At 38.0% G+C, this 25,739-nt stretch overlaps 1 protein-coding gene across 1 annotated transcript; it reads left to right on the top strand.

Annotated features, from left to right (window-relative positions):
* Positions 1-14,218: 14,218 nt before the first annotated feature.
* LOC109003936 (uncharacterized mitochondrial protein AtMg00310-like) lies at positions 14,219-14,587 on the top strand. Its single transcript, XM_018982286.1, has one exon. The coding sequence runs from the start codon at positions 14,219-14,221 to the stop codon at positions 14,585-14,587; it is 369 nt and encodes a 122-aa protein (XP_018837831.1).
* The last annotated feature ends 11,152 nt before the right edge of the window (positions 14,588-25,739 follow it).

Genomic DNA, 25,739 nt, shown 5'->3' with positions numbered 1-25,739 from the left:
TAGAACATTCTTGAGGGATTCCATTTAATAAAATTGAAAAAGAGGAAGAAGTGATACACCACAAAATAAGGTCAGTCCACCTAGCATCAAACCCCATCTTTAGCATAGCCTCTTTTAGAAATTTTCACTCAATCCTATAATAGGCCTTGCTCATATCCAATTCCAATTCCATGTAGCCCTTTTGTCCTTTCATCTTGGTTCTCATAGTATGCAAAATTTCATAGGCAGCCAATATGCTGTCAAATATTAGCCTTCTAGGAACAAATGCACACTCGTTTTGAGAAATTATAGATGGGAGGATCTGTTTGAACCTGTTGGCCATCAATTTAGTGATGATCTTGTAGAGAACATTACATAAACTAATAGGTCTATAGTTAGTAATGTTCATTGGATTACTACATTTTGGAATCAACATTAAATAGGTGAAATTGATATCCTCCATGTCTTTATCAGAATTTAAAAAAGCAAGGATGGCCTCACTTATCTCATCCCCCACCACAAACAAGTATTTTTGATAAAAGCAAGCCTCATATCCATCTAAACCAAGTGCTTTATGTGGTCCATTTGAAAGATAGCCTATTCAATCTCTTCTTTTCTGAAAGTTGCCAAGAGAGCTTCATTCATTTGCTGAGTGACCTTTCTTGTGATTGTCTTTAGAGAGTCTTCCATATGTTTAGGACTAGAGGTTGCAAATAACCCTTTGAAAAATTAAGTAAAAGCATCCCCAATCTGCTTGGGATCTGAAAGGGTCCTTCCAGTTTCATTAATGATCTTGGATATGTTGTTTCTCTTTTTTTTTTTCTGAGTTGCACATAGGTGATAGAATCTTATGTTTCTATCCCCTTTCTATAGCCAATTCTCTTTTGCCCTTTGTTTCCATTTCACATGTTCTCTTTCCAGCTGGTCATCTATTTCTTATTGTAAACCTCGAAGTTGCTGCACTGATTCAACTGTAACAGATTATTGTAATGCTTGAAGTGATTTTCTTTTCTGCTTTATACTGGCTCGAGAGTTAAACTCCTTTATGTAACTCCACTACTTCAAAACCCACAAGCAACCCTCAAGTTTTTTGTTAATCTTTGTTAGGCCTTCATTGGTTCTCCCATGCATTTGCCAAGCATTAGTGATAACCTCTTCACAATATGTGAAAAGAGACCAACTATCTTCATATCTGCAAATTAGAACTGATTTCCCAGTCCAATTATTTTGTTGCCCTACGATCATCAAAATAGGACTATGATCTAAAGTAGATGATGCCAAAACTTGTACCTCTCCCCCACCAAAAGCTTCACACCACTTAGAATTTGTTGTGGTTCTGTCAAGCCTTTCTTTGGTTAAAGAATGATCCTGTCTATAGTTGGACCAAATGTAATTACCTTGGATAAAACCCAAGTCCTTCAACTGGCACTCCTATAAAACATTCTTGAATTCATCCATCTATTTTTCATCCCTTTTTGCCCTTCCTTACTTCTCACTATAGTGTAAAATTTCATTAAAATCTCCTATACATAACCATCTTTTAGGCTTGAGAAGATTGAGATGCCTCAAAATACCCCACCTTTCTTGCCTCTTTTCTGTTTCAGGATTACCATAAAAGCAGGTTATCATCCACTCTGATTCTGTGTGAACCACCCATGTGTTTATGTGTCTATGTGAGTTAGTGCTTATTCTAAGATGAATATCTTCTGCCCATAACAAGACCATACCTCCACTTCTTGCAACACCTCCAACTGAAAATAAACAGTTAAAACCCAACTTCATTTTTAGAGCTTATGAGTTCTTCTTACGTATTTTAGTTTCCATGAGAAACAAAATGCTAGGCTTGTAGACCTTAACAAAAGGCTAAGGTCTCTAACTATCCGAGAGTTGCCAAGCTCTCGGCAGTTCCAACTTAGAAACCTCATTTCTCCCGGCAGGACTAATTAACAGCCTCCGCCGATATATCAAAATTAGATGCTAAGACCTGTTTCTTGCCCCTAGCATCTTATTGATTTTCCATTGCAGACATAGTAGTTTCTTCTTCATTCTTTCTCTTCCTTGTAGCATAATGAGAAGGCTGCATCAACTCATTGCTTGGTTGTCCCCTAGCCCATGTCTTCCATTTGTTAGCACATAACTCAGAAACTTTCTGTGATGCACATATATTCTCCTGATCCCGCATAGTGTCTAGCTTGTCAGACTGACTTGTCATCACCATGGCTAAAGTAGATTGCATATCTGACTTGTCCAGTAGGTCCTTTGAGTTGTCCATTACGCTTTCTTTTGGTTCTGCTTCCTATTAATCACAAGTATGTCAATGATTTCAAGGTTCCCTACAATACTTTCTTTTGCATCATTTCCTATTAGAATCTGCACCAACAGCTCCCTACCTGCCTCAACCTCGACAGATTGATTTTGCCTTTTATCCATTTTTTCCAGCTTGTCAAACTTTCCATACTTAGGTAAGTTGGACTCAACTGACCTGAGGTGCTACCATAACTTGAACTTGTAGACCTCAACCATGATCCATATTGTTGAATACTGGAGTCTTTGATATTTTTCTGCTGTTTATTCTTCGAAACACATCCTTGCACACCATGCTTGATAGCCCCACATTTAAAACAAAACTTGGGGAGTCTTTCATATTTAAATTGAACAAAACCTTTCTAGCCCAACAACTCCATAACATTCCCTCTTACCAAGGCTTCATCAAATCCACCTTAACCTGCACCCTAATCCATTTCCCCCAGCAATTTCCATCATAGTGAGCCTCCACCTCAATAACTCTACCTATAGTGGATCCAATTCTAGTTCCAATTTCTTTGTTCATGCATCCAAGAGATAAATTGTACAACTGAACCCACAAAGTAGTATGATTGAAAGTCAATTTAGTTGGTGGGGTAATACCATCAAATGTTTTTAGGCAAACCAGATTTGTATCAAACAACCAAGGCTATCCTCCCCAAATCTTTTGCAAATCTTCCTCAGTTTGGAATTCAAACACATAAAAGTTTTCTCCCTCTTCAATAATATTTGTTCCAACACATGATCTCCATACCTTTAACATTGTGTTCTTAAAAACATCCTTATTTATCCTTTTATTAGCAATAACTTTTCCCACTAGACACAATTTCCCTCTCTCCATATTATTTTTTATGTCTTGGTCAGTTATTACAATCTCATACCTTTCCTCTTCTGTTAGGGAGAACTTGTTCTGTAATTCTGAAAGTTTTTCATCCATTTTGAACCCAGAACACAGAGCTTGTATTGAGTAAATATCAGAACTTGTAGTGACAAAAGTTGTTACAAAGCTTGTAGTAACTAAGGCTTTAGAGAAAGTGATTGAATTTTGCGAAACCTTGCCCTAGGCAAAGGTCCCTTCCACTGAAAAGTGAAGGACAATATTCCTCCTCACTAGAAAGCTCTCGAGTTGAGAGGAAACTGTAGCCCAACCCCACTTAAAAGATCATAACAATTTCTGAAATAAATAAACTAAGCCTACTACAATAGTTAAGCCCAACATAGGATGTAAATCTATTTAAAATAAGTATAACTTATTGATTTTTGTAACAAATAAAACCCAAGCCCCTCAAAGGAATTAAGCCCACATAAAATACCATTCCAAAAACCCTTCAACCATGGCTTAAATATTAAGGGACATATATATGTAATAATACCAAAAAAATCTTCTAATATGTTCTACAGAAGAGCTACATGTCAAAGGTCTTAAGGGCATTTGTGTGAAAAGTTATGATATGTTGTTAGAAACCAAAGGTTAGGAACAAAATGCTCTGTCTCATCTCATCTCAATTTTTTCTTCCTTCCATCATTCAAATACAAACATTTTTTAATTTCAAATTTTTATCTTTTTTCATATAATCATTAACTTACAACTTTTCCAAACTTCAAAACAAAACATAAAAAGCAATTCAACCTTTTTAAATCCCAAAACAAAAATAATAGTAAGAAATTATATTATAAAAATATTTTAATTTTTTAATATTTTTATTAAACTCTCTCTCATTTATCAAAACTCAATAAAATATTTTACTCAAACTATTTCATTACTATTCACAAACTATTTTACTACTATTAACCGATTTATCATAGTAGAGTAAATTTTGCATATTTTTATATAAAATTTTGCAATTTGTAAATTTTGCCTATCAACAATTAGTCAGTTAAAGAAATTTTTTGCCACATGGCAAATATGACACATGTTGGCGAATTAAAAGTTAACAGGTGTCATCTCTCTTACACAACATTTTTTACTTTAAGTGAAAAAGCTGAAAAAATAATTTTATCTTAAAGAACTAAAAAAACAAAATCAGATTAACTAAAAGAGAAATTTAAAACAACTATGTTGACTAAATATTTAAAAAAAATCAGTTTAATTTAGAAAGAATATTAAAAATTTCAATTTAACTAAAAGTTCTTTTAAAACTATGTTGAAATTAAAAATATAAAAACCAGTTGAACTAATGTTTTTTTTTAAAAAATTATGCTTGATTTAAAAAATTATAGAAATCACCTTTCTAAAAAAGTAAAACTCATCAGTTTAAGGAAAAAAAAATTAAAAACCAAACTGTATAAATAATAAAATATAAAAATTAGCTTAACTAAACCCTAAAGAATTTTCATTAAAACGATTTTAAAATATATGAAAGAAAAGCAAAAAGGAAAATGGAAAATTAGTTGCAATTCTCCCATGGGCGACTGTAGGGTTGTAAAAAAAATGGTAAAGCGGTTGAATTAGGCCAAACCAAAGTGTTCGGTCCAATTCACAATTGGTCTAGTCTATAACCAATTCTTAAGAACTGGAGTACACAAACTTATAATTTATGTTAGGTTAATAATTAAAAGCCAGGCATCCTCTCATTCTATTTAGGATATTGTTGGCATCATTTCATCAAGAAATGCAACACTTAATTTGGCATAAAGTGATGCATGCAATTCTCCATGCATAATTATCTTTATATTAAGTAAGTACTTTATCATATATGAGCCCTCTTTTGGACATATTTTGCACCTATCAACACTTCCCATCACCTGCACCCAGAAACTCAAGGAAGGCCTGAAGGGTATTAAATGTCTCTGATGCTTAAGTCAAATGAATAAATTAATTATTGAAGGTTATACTGAATACAATTTTTCTCATACCTTGGTTGAGAGCCACCTCTGCTATTTATAGAGTGGAAAAATATAAGCCTAAGCTCGCGTAACTGTTATTTGAATCTCTTATTTATCCTATTTCTCCCACTCCTAGCATTGACCCTAAAGAGAAATATTTAAATTTTCATGTTTTGGTTGTGTAGTCGGATTGTTCTCCAAAAGTGTCGAGCGGTTTGGGGGGTTTTTCCTTATCTCACTGTGAGGTTGGATGGTCCTTAACATGTGGATTATCTATATTGGGCCCTCTGGGCCTCATAGTCATATAAATAAGCCCATTACGAGACCATGACCCTTCCGGCTTACCCCGCAAAATCTCATCACGGAGGAGTGATGAGACTTCTTCTATTTTGGGCACTTTGTTACTCAAGCCGTTCTTACACGTATACACATGTCAGAGGCATGAGTTGTCATTCTTTGGTTCCTTTCCAATTCCTTCTTTTGGTGCATTTCTCCATTTAGGCAACCCCGCGAGGTCTCTTATGTAGCCAACTCTATTATCCTTCTTTCTAACTCTATGGTTGCCCTCTGCCTGTTGCGATTATACTCTCTTCACATATCCTTCCTCAAATGTCTTCGTGCAAAGTCTCTAAGCCCGCCACTCATGATGGCAGGTCTTCTCGTGCTTGCGATTCTTCTCCCCATGTTGTGGGGTCTGGCGTGCCCGTCCCCTTGACTTTGAGGGAACTTAGAGGTCAGCTACGACGACGCACTCCGACTTGGATCTCGTTAGAACTCTTTATGGGGTTCCTGACTCGGTGGTGCTGAGTTCGCTCTAGCCTCATCGTTGGGCGGTTGATTCTGCTTGTCTTGATGCCCAAGTGGCACTGTACTCCATCATGTTCTTGATGGCGTTTTGTTTGCCATTTTTCCAACAGTTAGGGTTGTGCTTGATTTCTTGGGCTTGTTCCTTTCCCATCTTGGAGGATACTCATGGCCTGCTATGTGGTGTGTCAACAAGTCTTAGAGCCCACTTGCAATGAATACCCAGATCTTATGGTGAGGGAATTTCTTTCTACCTATGGCATTCGGCGTATCGTCTGGAATTTGTGCAGTTTTGGATCACATATTGATATTTAGGCGCTGTGCTTGGAGCGTCATTATTCTCATGCCAAGAAGAGGCAGAGAAGGTTCTTTTTTTTTTTTTTTTTTTTTTTTATCTCGGGCGCTGATTGGGAGTTTCCTCCTGGTGAAGTTGCTCGTGGTCAGTTTCCTATTAGGGCTACATGGGGCCCTATCCCTTTGATAGGGAGGAAGCTCATCTTCACCTTGTTTATGCTTGGGTGGAATAGAATGATAGTTCTACTTGGTTTGACACTCTATTGACCCATGTTAATATTAACAATTTTGTGGTTTCGCCTATTCATGCTCATGTATTTGGCCTCCAATTCCTAGGTGCTCCTTCCCTTGTTTGGGGGTGCAAGAGAAGGTCCTTCACTTCTGTGGCCTAGAAGGGAAAAAAGCCTCACTCGGCTCCTGGCTCAGCTCGTTATGGCATTGGCATGTCCAATGAATCTAGTTTTGCAAGGGAGATGCTCCCCTAGGCTTAACTCTCTTGACAAGATTATGGATTAGGCAGAGGTTGACTTGGAGTTAGTGCTGGAGGTTGAGGCCTCCATGTCACCTGATCGGGATGTCACAAACACGATGCCCTCCATCTTGGAAGATCGGGGCGAGGGTTTCAGTTCTGGCAAGGAGATAGGCGTAACCCCTTGATCCAGCTTTCTTGGGGGCCCCTTCACTTGCCTCGTTTAACCCTGATCCCTTTGAAGAAGTTGGTGAGGCCTCTTTAGCCCTAGGTGATGGAACATTCCAAGAGAACCCCCCATTTGTCATTGCCAACTCATTTGCCCCTTCCACGGTTTCAGGTGGGGCTACTCCAGAAATACCCTTTGTCTTTCCTTAATTTCTTCACGAAGACCACCAAGGCAAAGATGTTAGTGGAGGTCATGTTTCTATACCTTCCTTGCCTTTTAGTACTTCACTAGTGGCGGGAGAGATTCCCTCGCCCGTGTTACCGAGCATGCTGCCTACTGGAGATAGCCCTTGGGTTCAATCGAGCAGGTGCTGGATGACACCTTTGTTGCTTCCAATTCTCCTCCTATTCCTCACCCGAGTCCCCCTTCGCCCCATCACCTATGTTCAGTTGCAAGGGGCGTAGGTGAGGTAGGGGTTTCGTGCTATTTGTCTACAGCTCTTCTAATGCCTCAGGTTTTCCTGGTCCTTCCAGTTCTCACGCGATGGTCGACAGGAGGAGGCTATTCGGGCGATGGTACACAAGCTTCGAACCTTTTTGTCTTTGCTGAGTTATTCCTTACTTCTTCGATTTCTGTTGCCTTATTATTTATAATTTACTCTATTGTACAAGGGGTTGGTCACCTGGCCTCTTGGATAGTGGATAGTTAGATGGATTTGGAAGAGGAGAACCAATCTATGAGATCCTTTATGGCTTAGGTGCATCATGAGGTTTTGACCGCTCTGGCCGATCGGGAGAAGATAGTAAGGAAACTATCCCAAATGGACTATTTTCATTCACTAGAGGAACATGTATCCTTTCTTCAGGAGGAAAACGATGTTGTCCAACATGATCTGCAGAAATCTCAGGAGGAGGTAGCATGATGTCACCTAGAGGCGAAGCTTCTGGAGGAGGAGAGCAATACATTGTGCAATCGCCTCGGAGTTGGAGGAAGTTCGGTGGCATAGTTTTGATTACGCGAACTGCTTGGCTTAGGCTAAATAAGATAAGCGGCAACTTTCTATATAGGTGAGTATTGCTCGAGGCGAGAAGGTTAGCACCAAGGTGCAGCTGTAGGAGGTCAACTAGGAGCTTAAAGGCTATGCTCAGTGTTACTGCAGCTCTTTGAGGTTTCTAAGAACTACCGGAAGAAGCTGGGGGCAGTAGAGTTGACTATCTACCTGGAGGCTTCTCACGAGGAGATTGCTCACCTTTCTCCCAACTTGCTGCGGCTCATTCCATTCGAAACTTAGCTTGGGGTATGGGCAACAAGCTTGGGCTCAAACAGTTGAGGGAACATCTCCTTGCTTAACCCGAGTTGGACTTACGGAGGTTAGATTTAAAATCACTTAAAGCCAGTCGTGCTGCGTACCATATCTTCAATTTTCTGCAATGGGATAAGATGCCTGATGCTTTCCCTCCACCGGAGCGTCGTGACACCTATCCTTTATATATATATATATTTTTTTTTTGTGTAAGACATTTATATATTTTACAAGTATTGTGAGAACTTCTACTTGGTTTATACATGTTGCCGATGTTTTGTCATTTGCTAAGTGGATTCGTATGGTGATTGGATTCCGAATTTTGCAGTCATTCAGCAATGTGAGTGAAAGGCGGGTAGGGAACAACCTGCTAAGTCGTTTCCTCCTTTGGTCGCCAAATATGTGTGGAGTCACTCGGCTTGCATTTGGCAGAAGAGTGCCTCGACTGCGTGAGTTAGGGCGAGGAGGGAAACACTCCATAGGGTCATTTCCTCTGTTTGCCAAATGCGAGTGGAGTCACTCGGCTTGGATTTAGCAGTAGGATGCCTTGATCGTGTGAGTTAGGGCGAGAAGGGAAACACTCCCCATTCGTTTCCTCCTTTGTTCACTAAATGCGAGTGGAGTCACTCAGCTTGGATCTAGTGTGAGAATGCCTCGACCACTTGAGTTAGGGCGAGGAGGGAAACACTCCACAGAGTCGTTTCCTCCTTTGTTAGCCAAATGCGGGTGGAATTACTCGACTTGGATTTAGGAGAGGATGCTTGGACCACGTGTGTTAGGGCGAGGAGGGAAACACTTCACGCTGTCGTTTCATCCTTTGTTCGCCAAATGCGAGTGGAGTCTCTCGGCTTGGATTTAACAGAAGGATGCCTCTACCACGTGAGTTAAGGCGAGGAGGGAAACACTCTGCAAAGTTGTTTCCACCTTTGGTCACCAAATGCTAGTGGAGTCACTTGGCTTGGATTTAGAGGTAGGATGCCTCAATCGCGTGAGTTAGGGCAAGGAGGGAAACACCCCGCAGAGTCTTTTCCTCTTTTGGTTGCCAAATACTAGTTGCGTTACTCAGCTTGGATTCAGCGAGAGGATGCCTCGATCGCGTGAGTTAGGGTGAGGAGAGAAACACTCTGCAGAGTCGTTTCCTCCTTTGGTCACCAAATGCAAGTGGAGTCACTCGGCTTGGATTTTGCCTGAGGATGCCTCACCGCTTGAGTTAGGGCAACGAGGGAGACACTCCGCAGAGTCGTTTCCTCCTTTATTTGCCAAATGCAAATGGAGTCCCTCGGCTTGGACTTAGTTGGAGAATGCCTCGATCATGTGAGTTAGGGTGAGGGGGGAAATACTCCACAAAGTCCTTTCCTCCTTTGTTCCCCAAATGCGAAGACAAGACAATGCAAAAAAAGACATAGGAGCTGATTACGCCCAAAGAATAAAGCGGTAGTTGTAGCACAGCTTTGTGGAGTTGATTCCAAAGAGAGACAAATTAAAAGAATAATATTAGAAACAAAGAAACAAAAGAAAAATATTAAATGATTAATGGAGAACAAAGATTAATTTTAAATGCAAATTAAAGTGAAGCAAAGTGACTAACGAAAAAAGTACTCAAATTTGACAAACAAAAAAGTGTCGAAAATCCCTAGCACAAATCCGGTATTTTAATTATTCTTAATTCATTGAATAACTCAATTGGAAACTCAATTCTCAAAATTTCCAATCGGAAGGTATAGATTTATAAACCAAAATTAAACGAAATGTAACTCTTTGAAAAATCATTCATCACTTTAAAATATGTAAATTATAATCACTATTGAGAAAATCCGACAACGACAATATACTTAAGTAGCGATATTGCAGCAAAGAATTAAATCAATATAGATAAATAATTGATCCAAACATAATCAAAGAGCTAATCCATTCAATAGAAAAAGTATGACTGAATCCTTAAATAGAATAAATTCTATGATTATTTGGAGAAGAAAACATCAACAATTATTTGAGAATGATAAAACAAAAGAGTTTTAGTAACTGAAAATAAAATACATAAATTAAAAATATCATCTAATGTATGAGTTCATCCTTAGCTCTACTTGAAAATTTAGTTACCCATAAATAAAATTCTCAATCTTCCTCTCGAGGGCTCCCCCAAGTAGAGGTTCCCTACCTGCTCTGTGCAGGACTGAATCTTAGGCTATTACTGTGTAGTAGTTTGTGGAAGCTATGGAGGTAAATCTTGAGAAGAAGTGTGAACAACTGGCCCTGACTGAACAGGAAGAGGATGTTGTCGTAGTGGATGAAGAGTCCCTTGATGGTGCGCTAGGTAGAAGTGAAAAATGTCTGCTGTTTAAACTGTTCACTGACAAACAATTTAACAAGGAGGCATTTAAGAGTACTATGAAGCATCTATGGCGTCCTGGTAAGTCAGTTTCCATTCGGGATGTCAGTGCTAACCTATTTATTGCGGAATTTGATAGTTCATGGGATAAAGAACGTGTTTTCAGAGAAGGACCTTGGGCTTTCGATAAGCACTTGGTTCTCACAAACAAGTTTGATGGGTTGCAACAAGTACATTAGGTTACCTTCCCTGAGGCGCTCTTCTGGGTTCGCATCCATGATCTCCCGATTATGGCTAGGAATTGGAAGATGGGACACATAGTAGGGAAGGAAGTTGGTAGGGTGGTGGAGGTTGACTTGGAGAAGGATGCACTAGCTTGGGGGGAGTACCTGTGTATCAGAGTTAAGTTGGATGTTACTAAGCCATTGCTACGTGGTAATAAGGTTTGTGTGGGCTCATCTAATCCCTTATGGGTTTGTTTCTCTTATGAACGACTTCCAAATTTTTGCTACGTATGTGGTACGCTTGGTCATAGTCATAAGGAGTGTAATCAGTGGAGGTCAAAAGTTTTCAGTCTCTGATTTTCCATATGGTCCCTGGTTATGTGCAGGGAACCTTGGTGATTATCGAGGACCTATTCCCAGACGGCAGATAAACCAAGAAGGAAGTAGTGCTCTGATGGATCATGTGCCAAACCTGTCTACTGGAGAATCTTTGGGTGACTGGAAAGTAACAGGTTCTGAGGATAACGTTGGAGAGGAGGATGTTGTGGCGTAAATTTTGAATAACGTCCAAGATTGTGATAATTGCTAGATCCCGTTACAAGAGATACACAATGAAGAGATAACTACTGGCCAATGGTTATCTAATAAGTGCTCAAATGAAAAGGTGGGACTTGTAACTGATGTGGATAAGATGGAGAGTAGCATGGCAACTGATCAACATCACGATAAGATGAAACTTGTAACTGCTACGGAAGATAAGGGCCTTGAATTTGACACTCAGCAAAAGGGTATTTGTGACAATTCAATAGTGGAGGCTACTATGGGCAATAATTCTGGCGGGAAGGAAGTTTTGAATGCAGAGGTAGAGTTGCTTTCTTCTTCTAGAGGGACTCGTAAATGGAGGAGAATTTTAAGGTCTCAGGTGCACCATTCTCCTTCTAAAAGTGCCTATGGGAGGTCAAAGAGGCATCATGGTTCTGAGGATGTTTTGGAGATTGCTGGAAATCCTAAGAGACTTAAAAGTAATGCTAAATGCCATAATGGGAGTGAGGGTTCCATTTCACAGGATTCGGTGGTGGCTGGAACATAGCCCCACCGAGCTCAATGAAGATCCTTAGTTGGAATACACGAGGGCTTGGGAACCCTCGTAGTATTCGTACTCTTGCTAATTTAATCAGAAGAGAAGATCCCGATGTTTTGTTTTTGCAAGAAACAAAACTTAATGCTCCAAAAATGGAATGCTGTAGAGTTAGGTTTAAGTTTAATTGTTGTTGCTTAACAGTTGATGATGCTGGTAGAAGTGGGGGCCTTGCATTATTATGGAAGCAAGATGTGCCATTGTCCTTTTTGAGTTACTCAGCAACACATATTGATGCTGTTGTAACTGAAATGTCACGAATCTGGTACTTGACAGGTCTATATGGTTAACCTGACACTGCAAGAAGAATGGAAACTTGGAATATGTTAAGAAGTTTGAGGAGGTATCCTGAGGAGGCTTGGCTTGTGTTTGGGGACTTCAATGAGATTTTAACAGTACAGGAGAAATGGGGGGGAAGAGAATTACCACAACATCAAATGGTTAATTTCCAACAAATGCTTCTCGATTGTGAATTAAGGGACCTTGGTTTCTGTGGTCCAAAATACACTTGGTGCAATGGAAGACAGGATGTGGCTCGACTTTATGAGAGACTGGATAGGTTCCTTGGTAATTCCTCTTGGTGTAATATGTTCAATAGAGCCTCAATCACCCATGGTTCTACCTCTTACTCTGATCACCTCCCACTATGGATTGAGTTGGAGGGTGCCCAGCCAAGAAAGGGAGGCGTTAAACCATTTAGGTTTGAGATAATATGGCTTGGAGAAACTGAATGTTCAAGAATTGTACAGCAGTAGTGGATTGCTGCAGCTTCCTCTAGTGGGATGCAGGGTGTTATGGACTGCATTTACAGTTGTAGTAGTAAGTTACAAAGGTGGAACAAATCAAAGTTTGGTAAGGTCCAGGTCAAGCTGAAAGAAGCAAAGCACAAACTCTCCATGGAACAAAGTAAGGCCCCAACAACTTTAAATACAAAGAAGGTTGAGGAAGCTTCAATTGAGGTACATAAATGGATGGAGAGGGAGGAGATATGTGGAAACAAAGATCAAGAGCTTTATGGTTAGCAGAAGGGGATTAGAATACAAAGTTTTTTCATGCAAAAGCATCTCAAAGAAAAAGAAAGAATTACTTATCAAAACTAAAGGATGCAAGTGGTTGTTGGCAGGAAGGAGAGAATTGTGACAGGTTAATTGTTAATCACTTTTCTTCTTTGTTTACTTCTGCAGGATCTCGAGACCAGGAAGTTATTCTTGATAAAATGGAGAGGAAGGTCTCTCCTAAGATGAATGTTGAACATATTAAACCCTACACAGCTGTTGAAGTTCTTCAAGCTTTGAAAGAGATGCACCCCAACAAAGCACCAGGGCCTGATGGTATGCCACCTCTCTTCTTCTAAAAATTTTGACTTGACATTGGTACTTCCATCACAACTGTTGTTCTACATGTTTTGAATCATGGTGAAATGCCTCAAGCCCTTAATCACACTTCTATCACTCTGGTCCCTAAGAATAAGAGCCCTCAAATAATTAATGAACTTAGACCTATTAGTTTATGTAATGTTGCATAGCATATAAACTAAGTTCTAAGGTTATTGCTAATATAATCAAGCAAGTATTACCTGTGGTCATCTCAGATACACAGTCATCTTTTCTACTTGGCAGACTCATCACAGATAATGTACTCGTGGCCTATGAAGTTTTACACTTTCTGAAGAGGAAGAAGAAAGGAAAGAAAGGTTTTATGTCTATGAAGCTTGATATGAGCAAAGCTTATGATAGAGTCGAATGAAGCTTTCTTGAATTTGTTATGAGCAAGTTGGGATTCCATGAGAAGTTAATTTAGCTTGTGATTATGTGTGTGAGGACTCCTACTTTTTCAATTCTGATTAGTGGCTCTCCTACTGGCTTTATTGTTCCTTCACGAGAATTGAGGCAATGTGATCCTATTTCTCCTTATCGCTTTCTCTTGTGTACTGAAGGGTTGATTAGTCTTTTGAGAGAGGCTGAAAGTACTAAGGCTGTTACTGGCATTCAGATTTGTCGTGGAGATCCTAAGCTGAATCATCTGCTTTTTGCAGATGATAGTTTGATTTTTTGTAATGCTAATGTGGAAACAAATGTAAGATTTCAAACTCTATTAGAGCAGTATGAAGTTGCTTCAAGTCAGCAGTTGAATAGAGAGAAAACAGCAATGGTTTTTAGTGCCAATGCAGATCAGAATAACAGGCAGGCTATTATGAATTTGTGGTGCTCAACTCAAGTGCAGCACTATGATAAGTACCTTGGGCTACCCCCTGTGGTGGGCAGGTCAAAATCAAGGGCATTTGAAGGCATTAAGCACAAAGTTTGGCTCAAGTTGCAAGGTTAGAAAGGGAATATGTTCTCTCAAGGGGGTAGGGAAATCCTCCTTAAAGCAGTAGCTATGGCAATTCCTTCTTATGCTATGAGTTGCTTTAAGATTCCACCAAAGCTTTGCTATGAAATAGAGAGTATGATGGCTAGGTATTGGTGGGGTCAGAAAAATGAGGAGAGAAAGTTCCATTGGCTAAGCTGGAAGAAGATGTGCAGTTCAAAATTTGTGGGAGGCATGGGGATCAAGGAGCTAGAGGTTTTCAATATGACATTATTGGCAAAACAAACTTGGAGGTTATTGCAGAATAAGGAGAGTTTATTCCACAAAATGTATGCTGCTAGATACTTTTCTGATGGGAATCTGTTGACAGCTTCTCTTGGAGGAAATCTCTCCTATGCTTGGAGGGGTATTCGGGAAGCAAAGAGGCTACTAGTGTGAGGTGGCAGATGGAATGTGGGAGATAGAAGTTTAATCCATATTTTGAATGATGCTTGGATACCTGGATTTCGAAATTTGAGACAAGCACTGGGAAATGAGTAGAGTATTGAGCAACTTTGCCAATTAGCCATTCAAGTTTTATCTCTTATTGATCCAAGTACTAAATGGTGGGATATTGCTAAAGTTATAGCTCTTTTCAATCCAAACATTGTGGATGCTATTCTCAGTTGCATCCAAGTCATACTAGAGCTGTAGATCATTGGATGTGGCAACATGAGAAGTTCTGATCTTTTTTTGTCAAAAGTGCTTACGGATTCTTTAAAACTTGCTTGGAATATGAACATGGGGAATCCTCTGATGGGGCTTTGATGAAAAAATTCTAGACTGCTCTATGGAAGTTACAAGTCCCCCATAATAAGGTTAAGGTTTTTGCTTGGAAGGCGTGTAAAGACAGTTTACCAACCAAGGCCAATCTGATTAAGAGAAAATTGCACATTGAGGGGAAATGTTGTTTTTGTCAACATCCAATTGAGGATTTGAGGCATGTGTTGATATTATGCCCTTCCATCCCCGAATTTTTAATGAGCAGGTTTTCTGTTTTCCAAAATGGAGGCCAAATCAGCTCTTTTCTTACTGATGCAATGGATATTTTATTCAAAGGCACTTCTGAGGAACTGGCTGATTTCTTCTTGATGGTTTGGCCTTTTTGGTTCAGAAGGAACAAGATGGTTCATGAACAGATTGTTTTACCACCTCAGCAAGTTATTGGCTTTGCTTTTATAAAAAAGTTGCATAGTGTTGTGGTTAGGCATCAGTTGGGGCTTCATAATGCTAAAAACCTGGTGTACAGATGGTCACCCCCTCCAAAAGACTCTCTTAAGCTAAATATTGATAGGGCTCTCGTTTTTTATTTAAACAAAGCTGGTATGGGTGCGGTTTTGAGGAACCATATGGGTGAAGTTCTTATGGCATCTAGTAGAGTGGAATCTGTTTTTCTGGAACCAGAACAAGTTGAAGCTGTGGCATTGTTGAGTGGCCTTCAATTGTGCATGAGTTTGGGTATCCCTAAGCTGATTATTGAAAGTGATTGTTTGTTCCTAGTAGAAGAGATTAACAGATCATCTGAGTCTAATGCAGCTATACGATCTGTGGTAGCAGATGTAAAAGATTTGATGCAAACTTTTCCTTAGTGCAGTATTCAGCATTGCAGCAGATTCACAAATGAGACTGCCCATCGACTTGCAAGACATGCCTGGTCCATTGAAGATATGTTTATTTGGTAGAATAGTGTACCTTCTATCATTGAGAATGTAATTTTCATTGATCAACACTATTGTAACCTATCTCAAGGTGTTATGCCTTTATGAAATGAAGTGATACATTCATCACAACCTTCAACTTGCTTATTGCTAGTCTCTAACAATTTCTAGACAAAAGAGATGCAATAGAGTAAAGAAAATATTAAAATAGCCTATCAATGCACATTTTTCAAATTCACATATCAAAACAATCTAAGGAATCCAATAACTCATCAAAATCAATACACTTATAGCAATTCACAGAGTGTGTGTGTTCTCCAAGCCATAACCATCTTACCATAAACCTCGACACATGCAACATCAAGAGCGTCTCAAGCAAAAGGTTTGGCTCCATAACTCATGGGTATAATAGTGTTTCGTGCAAGGGCTCTCTCTATGGAGTTGAAAAGTGGTGTACACACAATCACATAGAGATTTAAGTAATTATTAATAAGTAACAAGCAAGCATTGCTCTTATGATAGGAATACTAACAAATGAGAATTCAATCATTCTTTCTACAGGCTTACTTGAAATCAGAACGGTTAAAAGAAAATGTTGTAATGTGGTTTAAGTTAGGCTATATGACAAGAAAACGAAAAAGGATTCAAAAACTTCAAAGTACATACCTAAGTTCTACTTGGTATTTTTGCCTTTGAAACTTACTCACTTGAACAACTTGTAACTCATGTTCTTCCCTTTTTTCGCTCTCTATTTTTTTTATTCCTTACAAAAAAGAAGAATTCCACATCTAGTACACACTTGAAAGTAACAAGGGTAGGAAAAATCAGTGTATGAGTTATACTCCAATGTGGAAAGGTATAGATAATGTAGGTATATGAAGAAAAAAAAACTATATGTGTTTCTTGGCTCAAAGTTAGCTACTAGAGATCTATAATTTAAATGGTTGGCTTGAAAGGCTCAAACGTTAATCCTAAATTGACTTTCATCATATCTCAAGTATATCCACCATCATACCACAAACCATACAATGATATTCTCAAAAGAAGTGCCTAATTGCAAAAATTAATGTACGCTTATCACAATCTTCAGCATTTGTTGGCTTTCAATCCTTTCCAAAACTCACAAATAAAGACTTAAGCAAAAGAGTTATTAAGATACATGTGTCAAACCACCATCTTACCACAAAACTTGGATGAGTGCATTAGAAATTCTGTGAGTACCTCAGCATAATGACCAAGATAAGTTTGTTGAATTCACTCAGATGGTGATGCATGAGAATAAGTGCACATGTGAAGGGATGTACGTGTGATGCTAAAAAAAATTCTGACACATGTAAACGTGCCACAAAGTTCCAACAAGTATTTGTGAATGCATAATCTGCACCAGCCCCCAACTTATACGAAACATTGTCCTCAATGTTTAAGAATCACAACTGAATGGACAGTAACTGAAGATGGTAGAATACACCTGATGTGTGACGTGAGTAGCTCAGTAAGCATAAGAGATGGCAAATTGAAATGGCAAAATGACACTATCTTGCAAACAGAAAACAAAGAAAATAACAACAAACAAAAAAGAAAGAAAACAAATCAAAAGAAAAGAAAAAAATAAATAAATAAAAATGTACCTGCATGGTGTGGTCAAAGTTGATAGACCGGATCTGCAAGTGGAATGTCTTCCACTTCAAGCACTTGTCTACCAATAAGGAGTTTAAGGTGTTGACCATTTACTTTAAAGACCTTGCCATCCCTAAGGTCCTCTATATCTACCGCCCCATTTCAAAAACATGCTTCATTATAAAGGGGCCGGTCTACCTAGACCAAAGTTTTCCTGGCTGCTTGTTAAGTCTAGAATCATATAAGTATACTCAGTCATTAGGCTTGAACATCTTCCTAACAATAGTTTTAGCATGAAATGCTTTCATTTTGGCCTTATAGATCGTAGAGTTCTCATAAGCGTCATTTCTCAACTCCTCTAACTCGCTCAACTGAAATTTCTTAAGTTTATCCGCATTCGATTTTGAAGAAATACTAACAGGAGAAGTGTCACCTAGGCCGAGAAATGTATGCTTTAAACCTGAGGGAGGCGATTTCAATTCCAATTTGGGACTTTTCACGCTTGAAGGAATTTGTTTTTCACTTTTCTTAGGCAACTCCTCAAATTTTGGTTGCCAAGCCTGTGTTCCAAAATCCTGAATTTTATAAAAAATAGCACAAATATCAACAACATCAGATGAATCACTAATAGTATCAAACTCAAAATTAACAATGAAATATTCAAGGGGATCAGAATCATGAGTTGTGTGAAGTCCCTTGTTTATGAGTGTGTCAATCATGTATGTTTGTTGGCACTCTTCATCCTCCCTGGGTTGCCTACTGATATGGAATATGTTGACTTCCATGGTTCTGTTTCTAAAAGATAGTTTTATCAGCCTATTCTTGCAATTTATAAGTGCATTAGCCATAGTAAGGAAAAGTCTACCTAATATGAGAGGAATCTTAGAGTCAGACTCAACAACCGATTGAGTATCTAGAAAAGTAACAAGGTAGTAAAACTTGTCAATTTGGATCAAAATATCCTCAACTATCCCTCTCGGTTCTTAACTGAACGACCAACCAATTAAAGCACAACGGAAGTAGGCTTAATTTTACTCAAACCAAGCTGCAAACAAATGGAATAAGGCATCATATTTACACTAGTTCCTAAATTTAGCAACGCTTGCCCAAACTCATGATTCTCAATATTAAATGCAATGGTTGGACAACCAGAATTCTTGTACTTAGGAGGAATTCGTTGCTCAATTAGAGCACTAACTTGGTTTGTTAGAAATTATGTCTTCTTAACATGGTGTTTCCTCTTAACTGTACATAAATTTTTGAGAACTTTTGCATAAGTAAGAACTTGTTTAATAACATGCAAAAGAGGAAGATTGATCTTTACCTGCCTGAGGTTCTCCAAGATTTTATTGCTAGAATCCAAAATTCGCATACCAGATTTTAAAGCTTGAGAAAATGGTTCCTTAATTGGGCTCTTGATTACATCGACTTCCTTGGAAAACTCGGTACTATTATTGCTTTGTTCCTTTTGAACATTCTCTGGCTTATCAGTTGTTGGGATGTATAAGGACTTATCACTTTGTCTCACAATGGCATTAACCTCCTTCAAATTTTCTTGAGCCATATGTTGACCTTGGGGTGTGGATTGAGTTTGAGAAGGGAACTTGCCACGCTCATTCACACTCAAAGAGCATATCAACTTGGACACATGGCTTTTTATCTCCTTATTTTCTTCAATAACCAACATAATCAAATATTCAAACTTTTGATTAGTTTTACCTTGTGCCTCAATAAAAGCATGCAAAGTGTCTTCTAAAGGACTCCTAGAAGATGAAGGTGCATGATATGGTCCAGGATATGTCTACGGGTTGTGCAGACGGTTGGTAGGGAGTAACTGTATGGATTTTTATGCACATAAAACTCCCTAATATGCACATATAGATTTTTATTTTCCAAGCCATAAAAAGTAGGGAGTAACTGTATCATCCCTATTTTAAAATCCAGTTGACGAATATTAGCTGGAAACATGATGCATTATGGTGTGGATGTGAGAGTAGGGTGGAGGTAATCCTGAAGAGTTCTAGTGAGTTGATATTCTTGTTCACTCATTTCTTCGGGACTAGATGGATTGTCAAATAAATGATTTAAAAAATTTGATTCTGACTCTCGCACATGCCTACAAACAAATCTACCCAAGGCTTCTCTATATTTGTGCATGTGAGGTCAAAAAAAAAAAAAAGACAACCTCAAAAAAAAAATACAAAAAGAAAAAGAAAATAAAATAAAGATGCAGCAATCTAAAAGACGAAATGAAGTTATCGCCTTTACAAAGTACTGAAAAGAAAAACTATCTAGCAATTCCTTTACCGTCTTTCCGGAAACGACGCCAAAGTTTGATTACGCCCAAAGAATAACGTGGTAGTTATAGCACAGCTTTGAGGTGTCGATTCCACAGAGAGACAAATTAAAAAGAATAGCAGAAGGAACAAAGAAACGAGAGAAAAATATTAAATGATTAATGAAAAAAAAAATTAATTTTAAATGCAGATTAAAGTGAAGCAAAGTGACTAAAAGAAAAAGTACTCAAATTTGACAAATAGTAAAGCGTCGGGAATCCGTTACACAAATCCGGTATTTTAATTATTCTTAATTTATTGAATAACTCAATTGGAAACTCAATTCCCAAAATTTCCAATCAGAATGTGTAGATTTATAAACCAAAATTAAACCAAATGTAATCCTTTGAAAAATCATTCACCACTTTTAAAATACGTAAATTATTATCGTTATTGAGAAAATCCAACGACGACAATATACTCAAGGAGCGATATTCCAGCAAAGAATTAAATCAACATAGATAACTAATTGATACAAACATAATCAAATAACTAATCCATTCGATAGAAAAAGCATGACTAAATCTTTCAACAGAATAAATTCTATGATTATTCAGAGAAGAAAGTATTAACAATGAATTGAGAATGATAAAATAAAAAAGTTTTAGTAATTGAAAATCAAATACATAAATTAAAAATATCATCTAATTTGCAAGTTCATCTCTAGCCCTACTTGAGAATTTGGTTATCCATAAATATAATGGACAACAAAAATCTCAAAAGAAAAATAAAGCAAATGACAACCATGAAAATTAGTTTGTCTCTTCGTTCTTCAGTATTGAGCCACCTCCCTTCTCCAAAAAACTCCTCAATTTCACATTAATGATATGCTTATATAGGATAGGAAAGAAACCCTAATGTCTTCATAATTCCTGCAATAAAAATTGCCTAAATTTTATAACTTAGCTTGGTAGCCACATATGTGCTCCATGAGTTTGAATTTTGAAATCCTTATTGGCGAAAACTTTGTAGCCCCTTCAAATAGTTTTCTAGCATATCAAGAATCGCACCAATCTGATATTTGAGTAGAAAGTTATGATTAAAATATTAAAGTATGTCCAGGCTGTTTCTTAGCGAGTTTTGGACTCTGACTTTTTCTCTTGATCCGAATTACTCTCAAACCCCATCATTATCCTTATTTGAAGAGTCTTGCACTCATTGAAAGTTCATAGGTTGTTCCAACGTCTTGCCCACTTGAAAGTCCTTTGAATTTGACTGGGTTTTGACTTGCTCTTTTATAGACCCTGAAACTAAACATAAAAATATGCTTAGGAGTATTCCAAAGTAAATAGAAAATCAATTCAAGAATACAAATTAATTCCTATGATTTCTATTCACATTTCAGCATTTTAATTCCTAGAGTGCACTTTCAGACACTCGGAGCCAACATCATTTTATTGCATTATTATTATTACATTGGGGTTACACAAAGTATTTTCTTAAATGCTTTGCATTCCATGGGTGAGGTAACTCCCTTCCTCGGGCATCCATAAGGTGGTATAATCCCTGTCGGTGGCTTGCTATTACAACGTAGGGGCCTTTTCACTGTGGTCCAAACTTTCCTTCCTTTGCGGTGGTGACTCCCGTTTCTTTTAGTACTAAGTTTCCCACTTTGAAAGATCTTGCCCTTACTCTCTTATTGAAGTACTGTTCCATTCTTCTTTTGTAGGCTGCCATTTTAATTTCTGCTTACGCTCTATTTTCATCGAGTAGATCAAGGTTTTCTTCTAGTATCCCAATGTTCTGACCTTCAATAAAGTGCCAGATTTTATGTCTCTTCATCCTTACTTCTACAGGTACTATTGCCTCTTTCTTGTAGGTTAAGGCGAAGAGCATCTCTTTGATTGAGCATCTCTCAGACTCCCTCCAATTCCTTGTTCCAAGCACCCTTCTTTTATTCTAGGTGTTTCTTTAGGTTGCCCATTATTGCTTTGTTTGTAGCTTCGACTTGCCCATTAGTTTAGAGATGTCTGAGGGAGGAATATGTGACCTTGATTTGAAGCTCGGTTGTGATGCCCCCAAACCTCGCTTGGGATTTTATAGAGATTGAAGCGTCGAGACATGTAACTCAAGGCTATACATCCCTCATTCATGACAGTTAACATGCAATGCACCTAACATATTTATAGTAGTATGCAATAATCACAACGAAAAAAGGTTCAAGTCTACGTAAACATAGACAAATTTATGTATTGTACCAAATGAAGCAACTATTAAAATCCCAACATACTTGTTTTGAAACTTTCAAGATACAAAATAAGGGTTTCAAACCACAACCCTTAGTACTTTGTTTACCAAAAATCTGTGATACGTCAAAAGAAACTATTCTCTTGGTGAGCCTAGGGTCCTAATTGCTGTATCTCCAGACTTGAGTGACCTCTTGGGCTTCAATCGTACACCCCCATGCCTGTATTATATAGTCAGTCACGTAATCCATCCAATTTTCCATAGTGAGAGCTTCCTCACGCTCGGGTGGCCATTGCGACATATGATCCTTGGATCTCCCTAAGGAAGCACTTGGAAGCCTTTAGACAAGAAATAAAAAAATAGAATCGGGCCTCAAGGGTAAACTCATCCTCGATGAGGTCAAGCAACTCCTCTATCTTGAGTTAAGTCTTTGGATCCTGTTACAACTTCTACTATTCCGAAAGGAATGGTAGTGGAAACTACCATATTGAGATTTCGTGAAATCTCAGCACGTTAACAAAAAACATACAAAAAGATAACATAAGCATTTAAAGGCAAACCATGAGTATGACATGCATGGAACATGAATTTGACCCAAAAACTTGTTTCACTCTTGTATTCTTTTCGAAAGCATAACCCAACTATTCTTGTAACGGAAATAGAAATAGTTATGTAAAAAACCATTTTCAAATCATATTACTCACTCTTAGCACTTAAACCATATACAATGTGGGTGGACACCTCACAGCTCCTCTACGCATCATAGGCACGCTACTAGTTACCGCATCACATGGTCAACCCTCTTGACTGGGTGTGAGTACTTCAAAGTTCGTATAACGCAGTAGTTCACAATTCGCCATCACTGTAATTTCATTGTGGTGCACCTATTTGAAGTCCATTGACTGTTATTCATCAACTTGGGTTACCACTCCAATTTAAGCATTCTAGAGTGGAGAAAAGAGTTCCACTAGGATATCCACCCATCCTAGCATTTCGAATCGGGACAAAAGCCACTTTTCTTTCTTTTTTCTTATAAAAAAAGCACAATCCGAAATGTATGTGATAAAAAATTTTTTAATGCATGACCTGAAAATGTATATCATGAGCCATGTGACTCTTATGCAATGAAATCATTTGCTTGTGTCATATATAGAAGTGCATCACTTTTATGGATTGAAAGAATTAGAACATACAATATCCTTGTATTAAAAATAACATGTGAAAGTTCAACCAAGCATTCTACATTACTCGGAATCCAAACATGGCATTTAAATGAACAAGCAATATTTGAGCATGACAAGTATGTACAAGACCGAAAGCATAGCTTGTGACAAGCAATAATTCCATAATCCAATTTGATTGATAACATGCATCCAAAGGTAAGTTAGAAGCTAACTTACAAATATCTAAAGTAAAGAAATACCAACGATCAAACAAGCTGAAAATGTAGGTTTGAAATATTAGACTTTGTGAAATCAATGAAACCCTAATACGAGTGTGTGTGTGTGTGTGTGTGTGTGTGTGTGTGTGTGTTTGTGTTGTGTTCTAGGGTCCACCCTATTTGGTTCTAGAATTCCTTTCCCACTTGTATGACTTTTCATGAGCTTGGGCCTTGAGGGAATGCCCTAGGCTGAATGATGGTTGTACCCTCTTTTCAAAGACTTGGTCTTAGTAGTTTGCTAATGTGCATGGCGTGTGTGTAAGAAGCACTCATCATGTAGGCTTATCAACTCTTATGGCCAAAAGCCCTTACTAGAAAGAAAACCCTCACTTCGAAACCCTAGTGGTGTCAAGGGGTCGCCTAGCCTTCCAAAAGGGCTCCTTCCTTTCATTTTTACTAGTGGTGGTTCAGTTTCCTTGAGGAAACCCTAAACTCTCACTCTTGATAAGCTTCATCAAGTTTGAATCGAAGGTTCCCATCATTCCCATGACTCGAGACCAAGTGGTGTCTTAGGCCCCGTTTGGTTGATAGACTCAACTGTGATCAACTCAATTTAGTCTAATTTTAAGCTGAGTCTAACATCCAAACACCCAACTCTCAAATTACTAAACTCATCTCAACTCAAAACCTCTTTACACATGGGACCCACAACTTTTTTCAATTCAACACTTTTTTACACGCGGGACCCACAACCTTTTTCAACTTCCCATAAATATATATAAACTCATATTAACATCCAAACACATTTTTTTCATCTTAGGTGGATCCCACAAAACTCACTCCACCATCTCAACTCACTACTATTCATAAAGAACTCAACTCAGCTCAATATCCAAACGCAGCCTTACTCACCTAAACCGAACCCTCTTCAACCAAAGGAAACCCTTGTGTGCTTAAGGGAAGTGAGTGTGGTAGAAGCCTTGGTGGTTCTTACCATGTGGTTCTCTCCAATGTGGAGTTCCTTCCTCTCCTTCCTAAGCCATGTGTGTGGAGTATGTTTGGATGGAAAGAAAGTATAGGGTCTGGCTTGTTCTTCCTAGGGTGGACATGTTTTAGAGAGAGGAAAGAGAAGGAAGAGAAAAATCTGAAGTTAGAAAAATGACCTTTGGGTATTCTCTACGGGTGTAGGCACCGGCCCTTTAATGAAGCCCTTAAATACCTTCTCAATTTCCCACACACACACACACTCTCTCTCTCTCTCTCTTATCATTACTATGATTATGGAATCCAAATGGCCTTTGTGCATAGGCACCATGTGGCATTTCCCTTTCTCTTTTGGCTGAAATCCTCATTTCTTTCTCTTCATTAGGGGTGCAACCAGTTCGGTTTGGTCCAGTTTCTAAAATATTTTAGAACCGAGTTGGTATATACCAATTTTGAGTTTTGAAGAACCGATATCGTATTGGTTACAATCCTAAACCGGTACTTCTGGTTTTACTGTTTCCAATCTGGTTTGGTATAATTTTTTCGGTATATTATATAGTATATATAATATAGTATATTATAGTATATAATAATATAGTGATAATATATTGCAGTATATTATAGTATATATTATAATTATATTATAGACTATAGTGATATATTATAATATATAATATAGTGGTATATTATAGTAATATAGTATTAGTATTAGTATTAATACAATAGATTATAAGGATATAGGATTTTAAAATTTAAAATTATATTAATTATTAATTTATCATATAATACAAAATTATTTTATATATAATTATATATATTATATATAAAAATTATATATAATATAAAAAATCATATAAAAAATATTTTGTACAATATAAAAAATTAAAAAATATATATATGTATATATATATATATATATATATGAACCGGTTTGGTCTAGTCCGGTGTTAGAAAAAGGAAAATAAAAACCGGACCGATTTTGACCGGTTTTGAGAAAAATGAAACTGGTACCGGTTTTTTCACACCTACTCTTCATCATTGCCTTATTCTTGGAACTGCCAAAAGCCTTTCTAGCTTGGATGACAAATGGCATGGCCCTTGTCCTAAACTGAAACCCTAATTGGCCCTTGCCATTTCCCTCATGTGGTCTAGGTTTAATGAACCCTCATTAAAGACAAGGGGCATGTGGTTTCTCATGGCCGAAAACCTAAGTGTGTTTCATCATGTCTTGGAGCTTTGGCTTGTGCATGGATGCCATTTGGCATAGGGCGTGCGTGTGTGTGTTTTCCCTAACCGAAACCTCTTGTCTTCATTTCACACAAAGATTCTTCTAGAAGCCTTTTAGAGTGGCACACAGTCTTTTCCCAAAGCCTCATCTTCATCTTCCT

This window comes from Juglans regia, chromosome 13 (assembly GCF_001411555.2).
Source record: "Juglans regia cultivar Chandler chromosome 13, Walnut 2.0, whole genome shotgun sequence".
Classification (NCBI taxonomy): domain Eukaryota; kingdom Viridiplantae; phylum Streptophyta; class Magnoliopsida; order Fagales; family Juglandaceae; genus Juglans; species Juglans regia.
The sequence above is the reverse complement of the archived record's forward strand: the minus strand, read 5'-3'. Positions and strand labels throughout refer to the sequence as shown.

What these genes read in the sequence shown, in the direction of transcription:
- LOC109003936 (XM_018982286.1), top strand. Translation starts at nt 14,219, where the DNA reads ATGGCAATTCCTTCTTATGCTATGAGTTGCTTTAAGATTCCACCAAAG.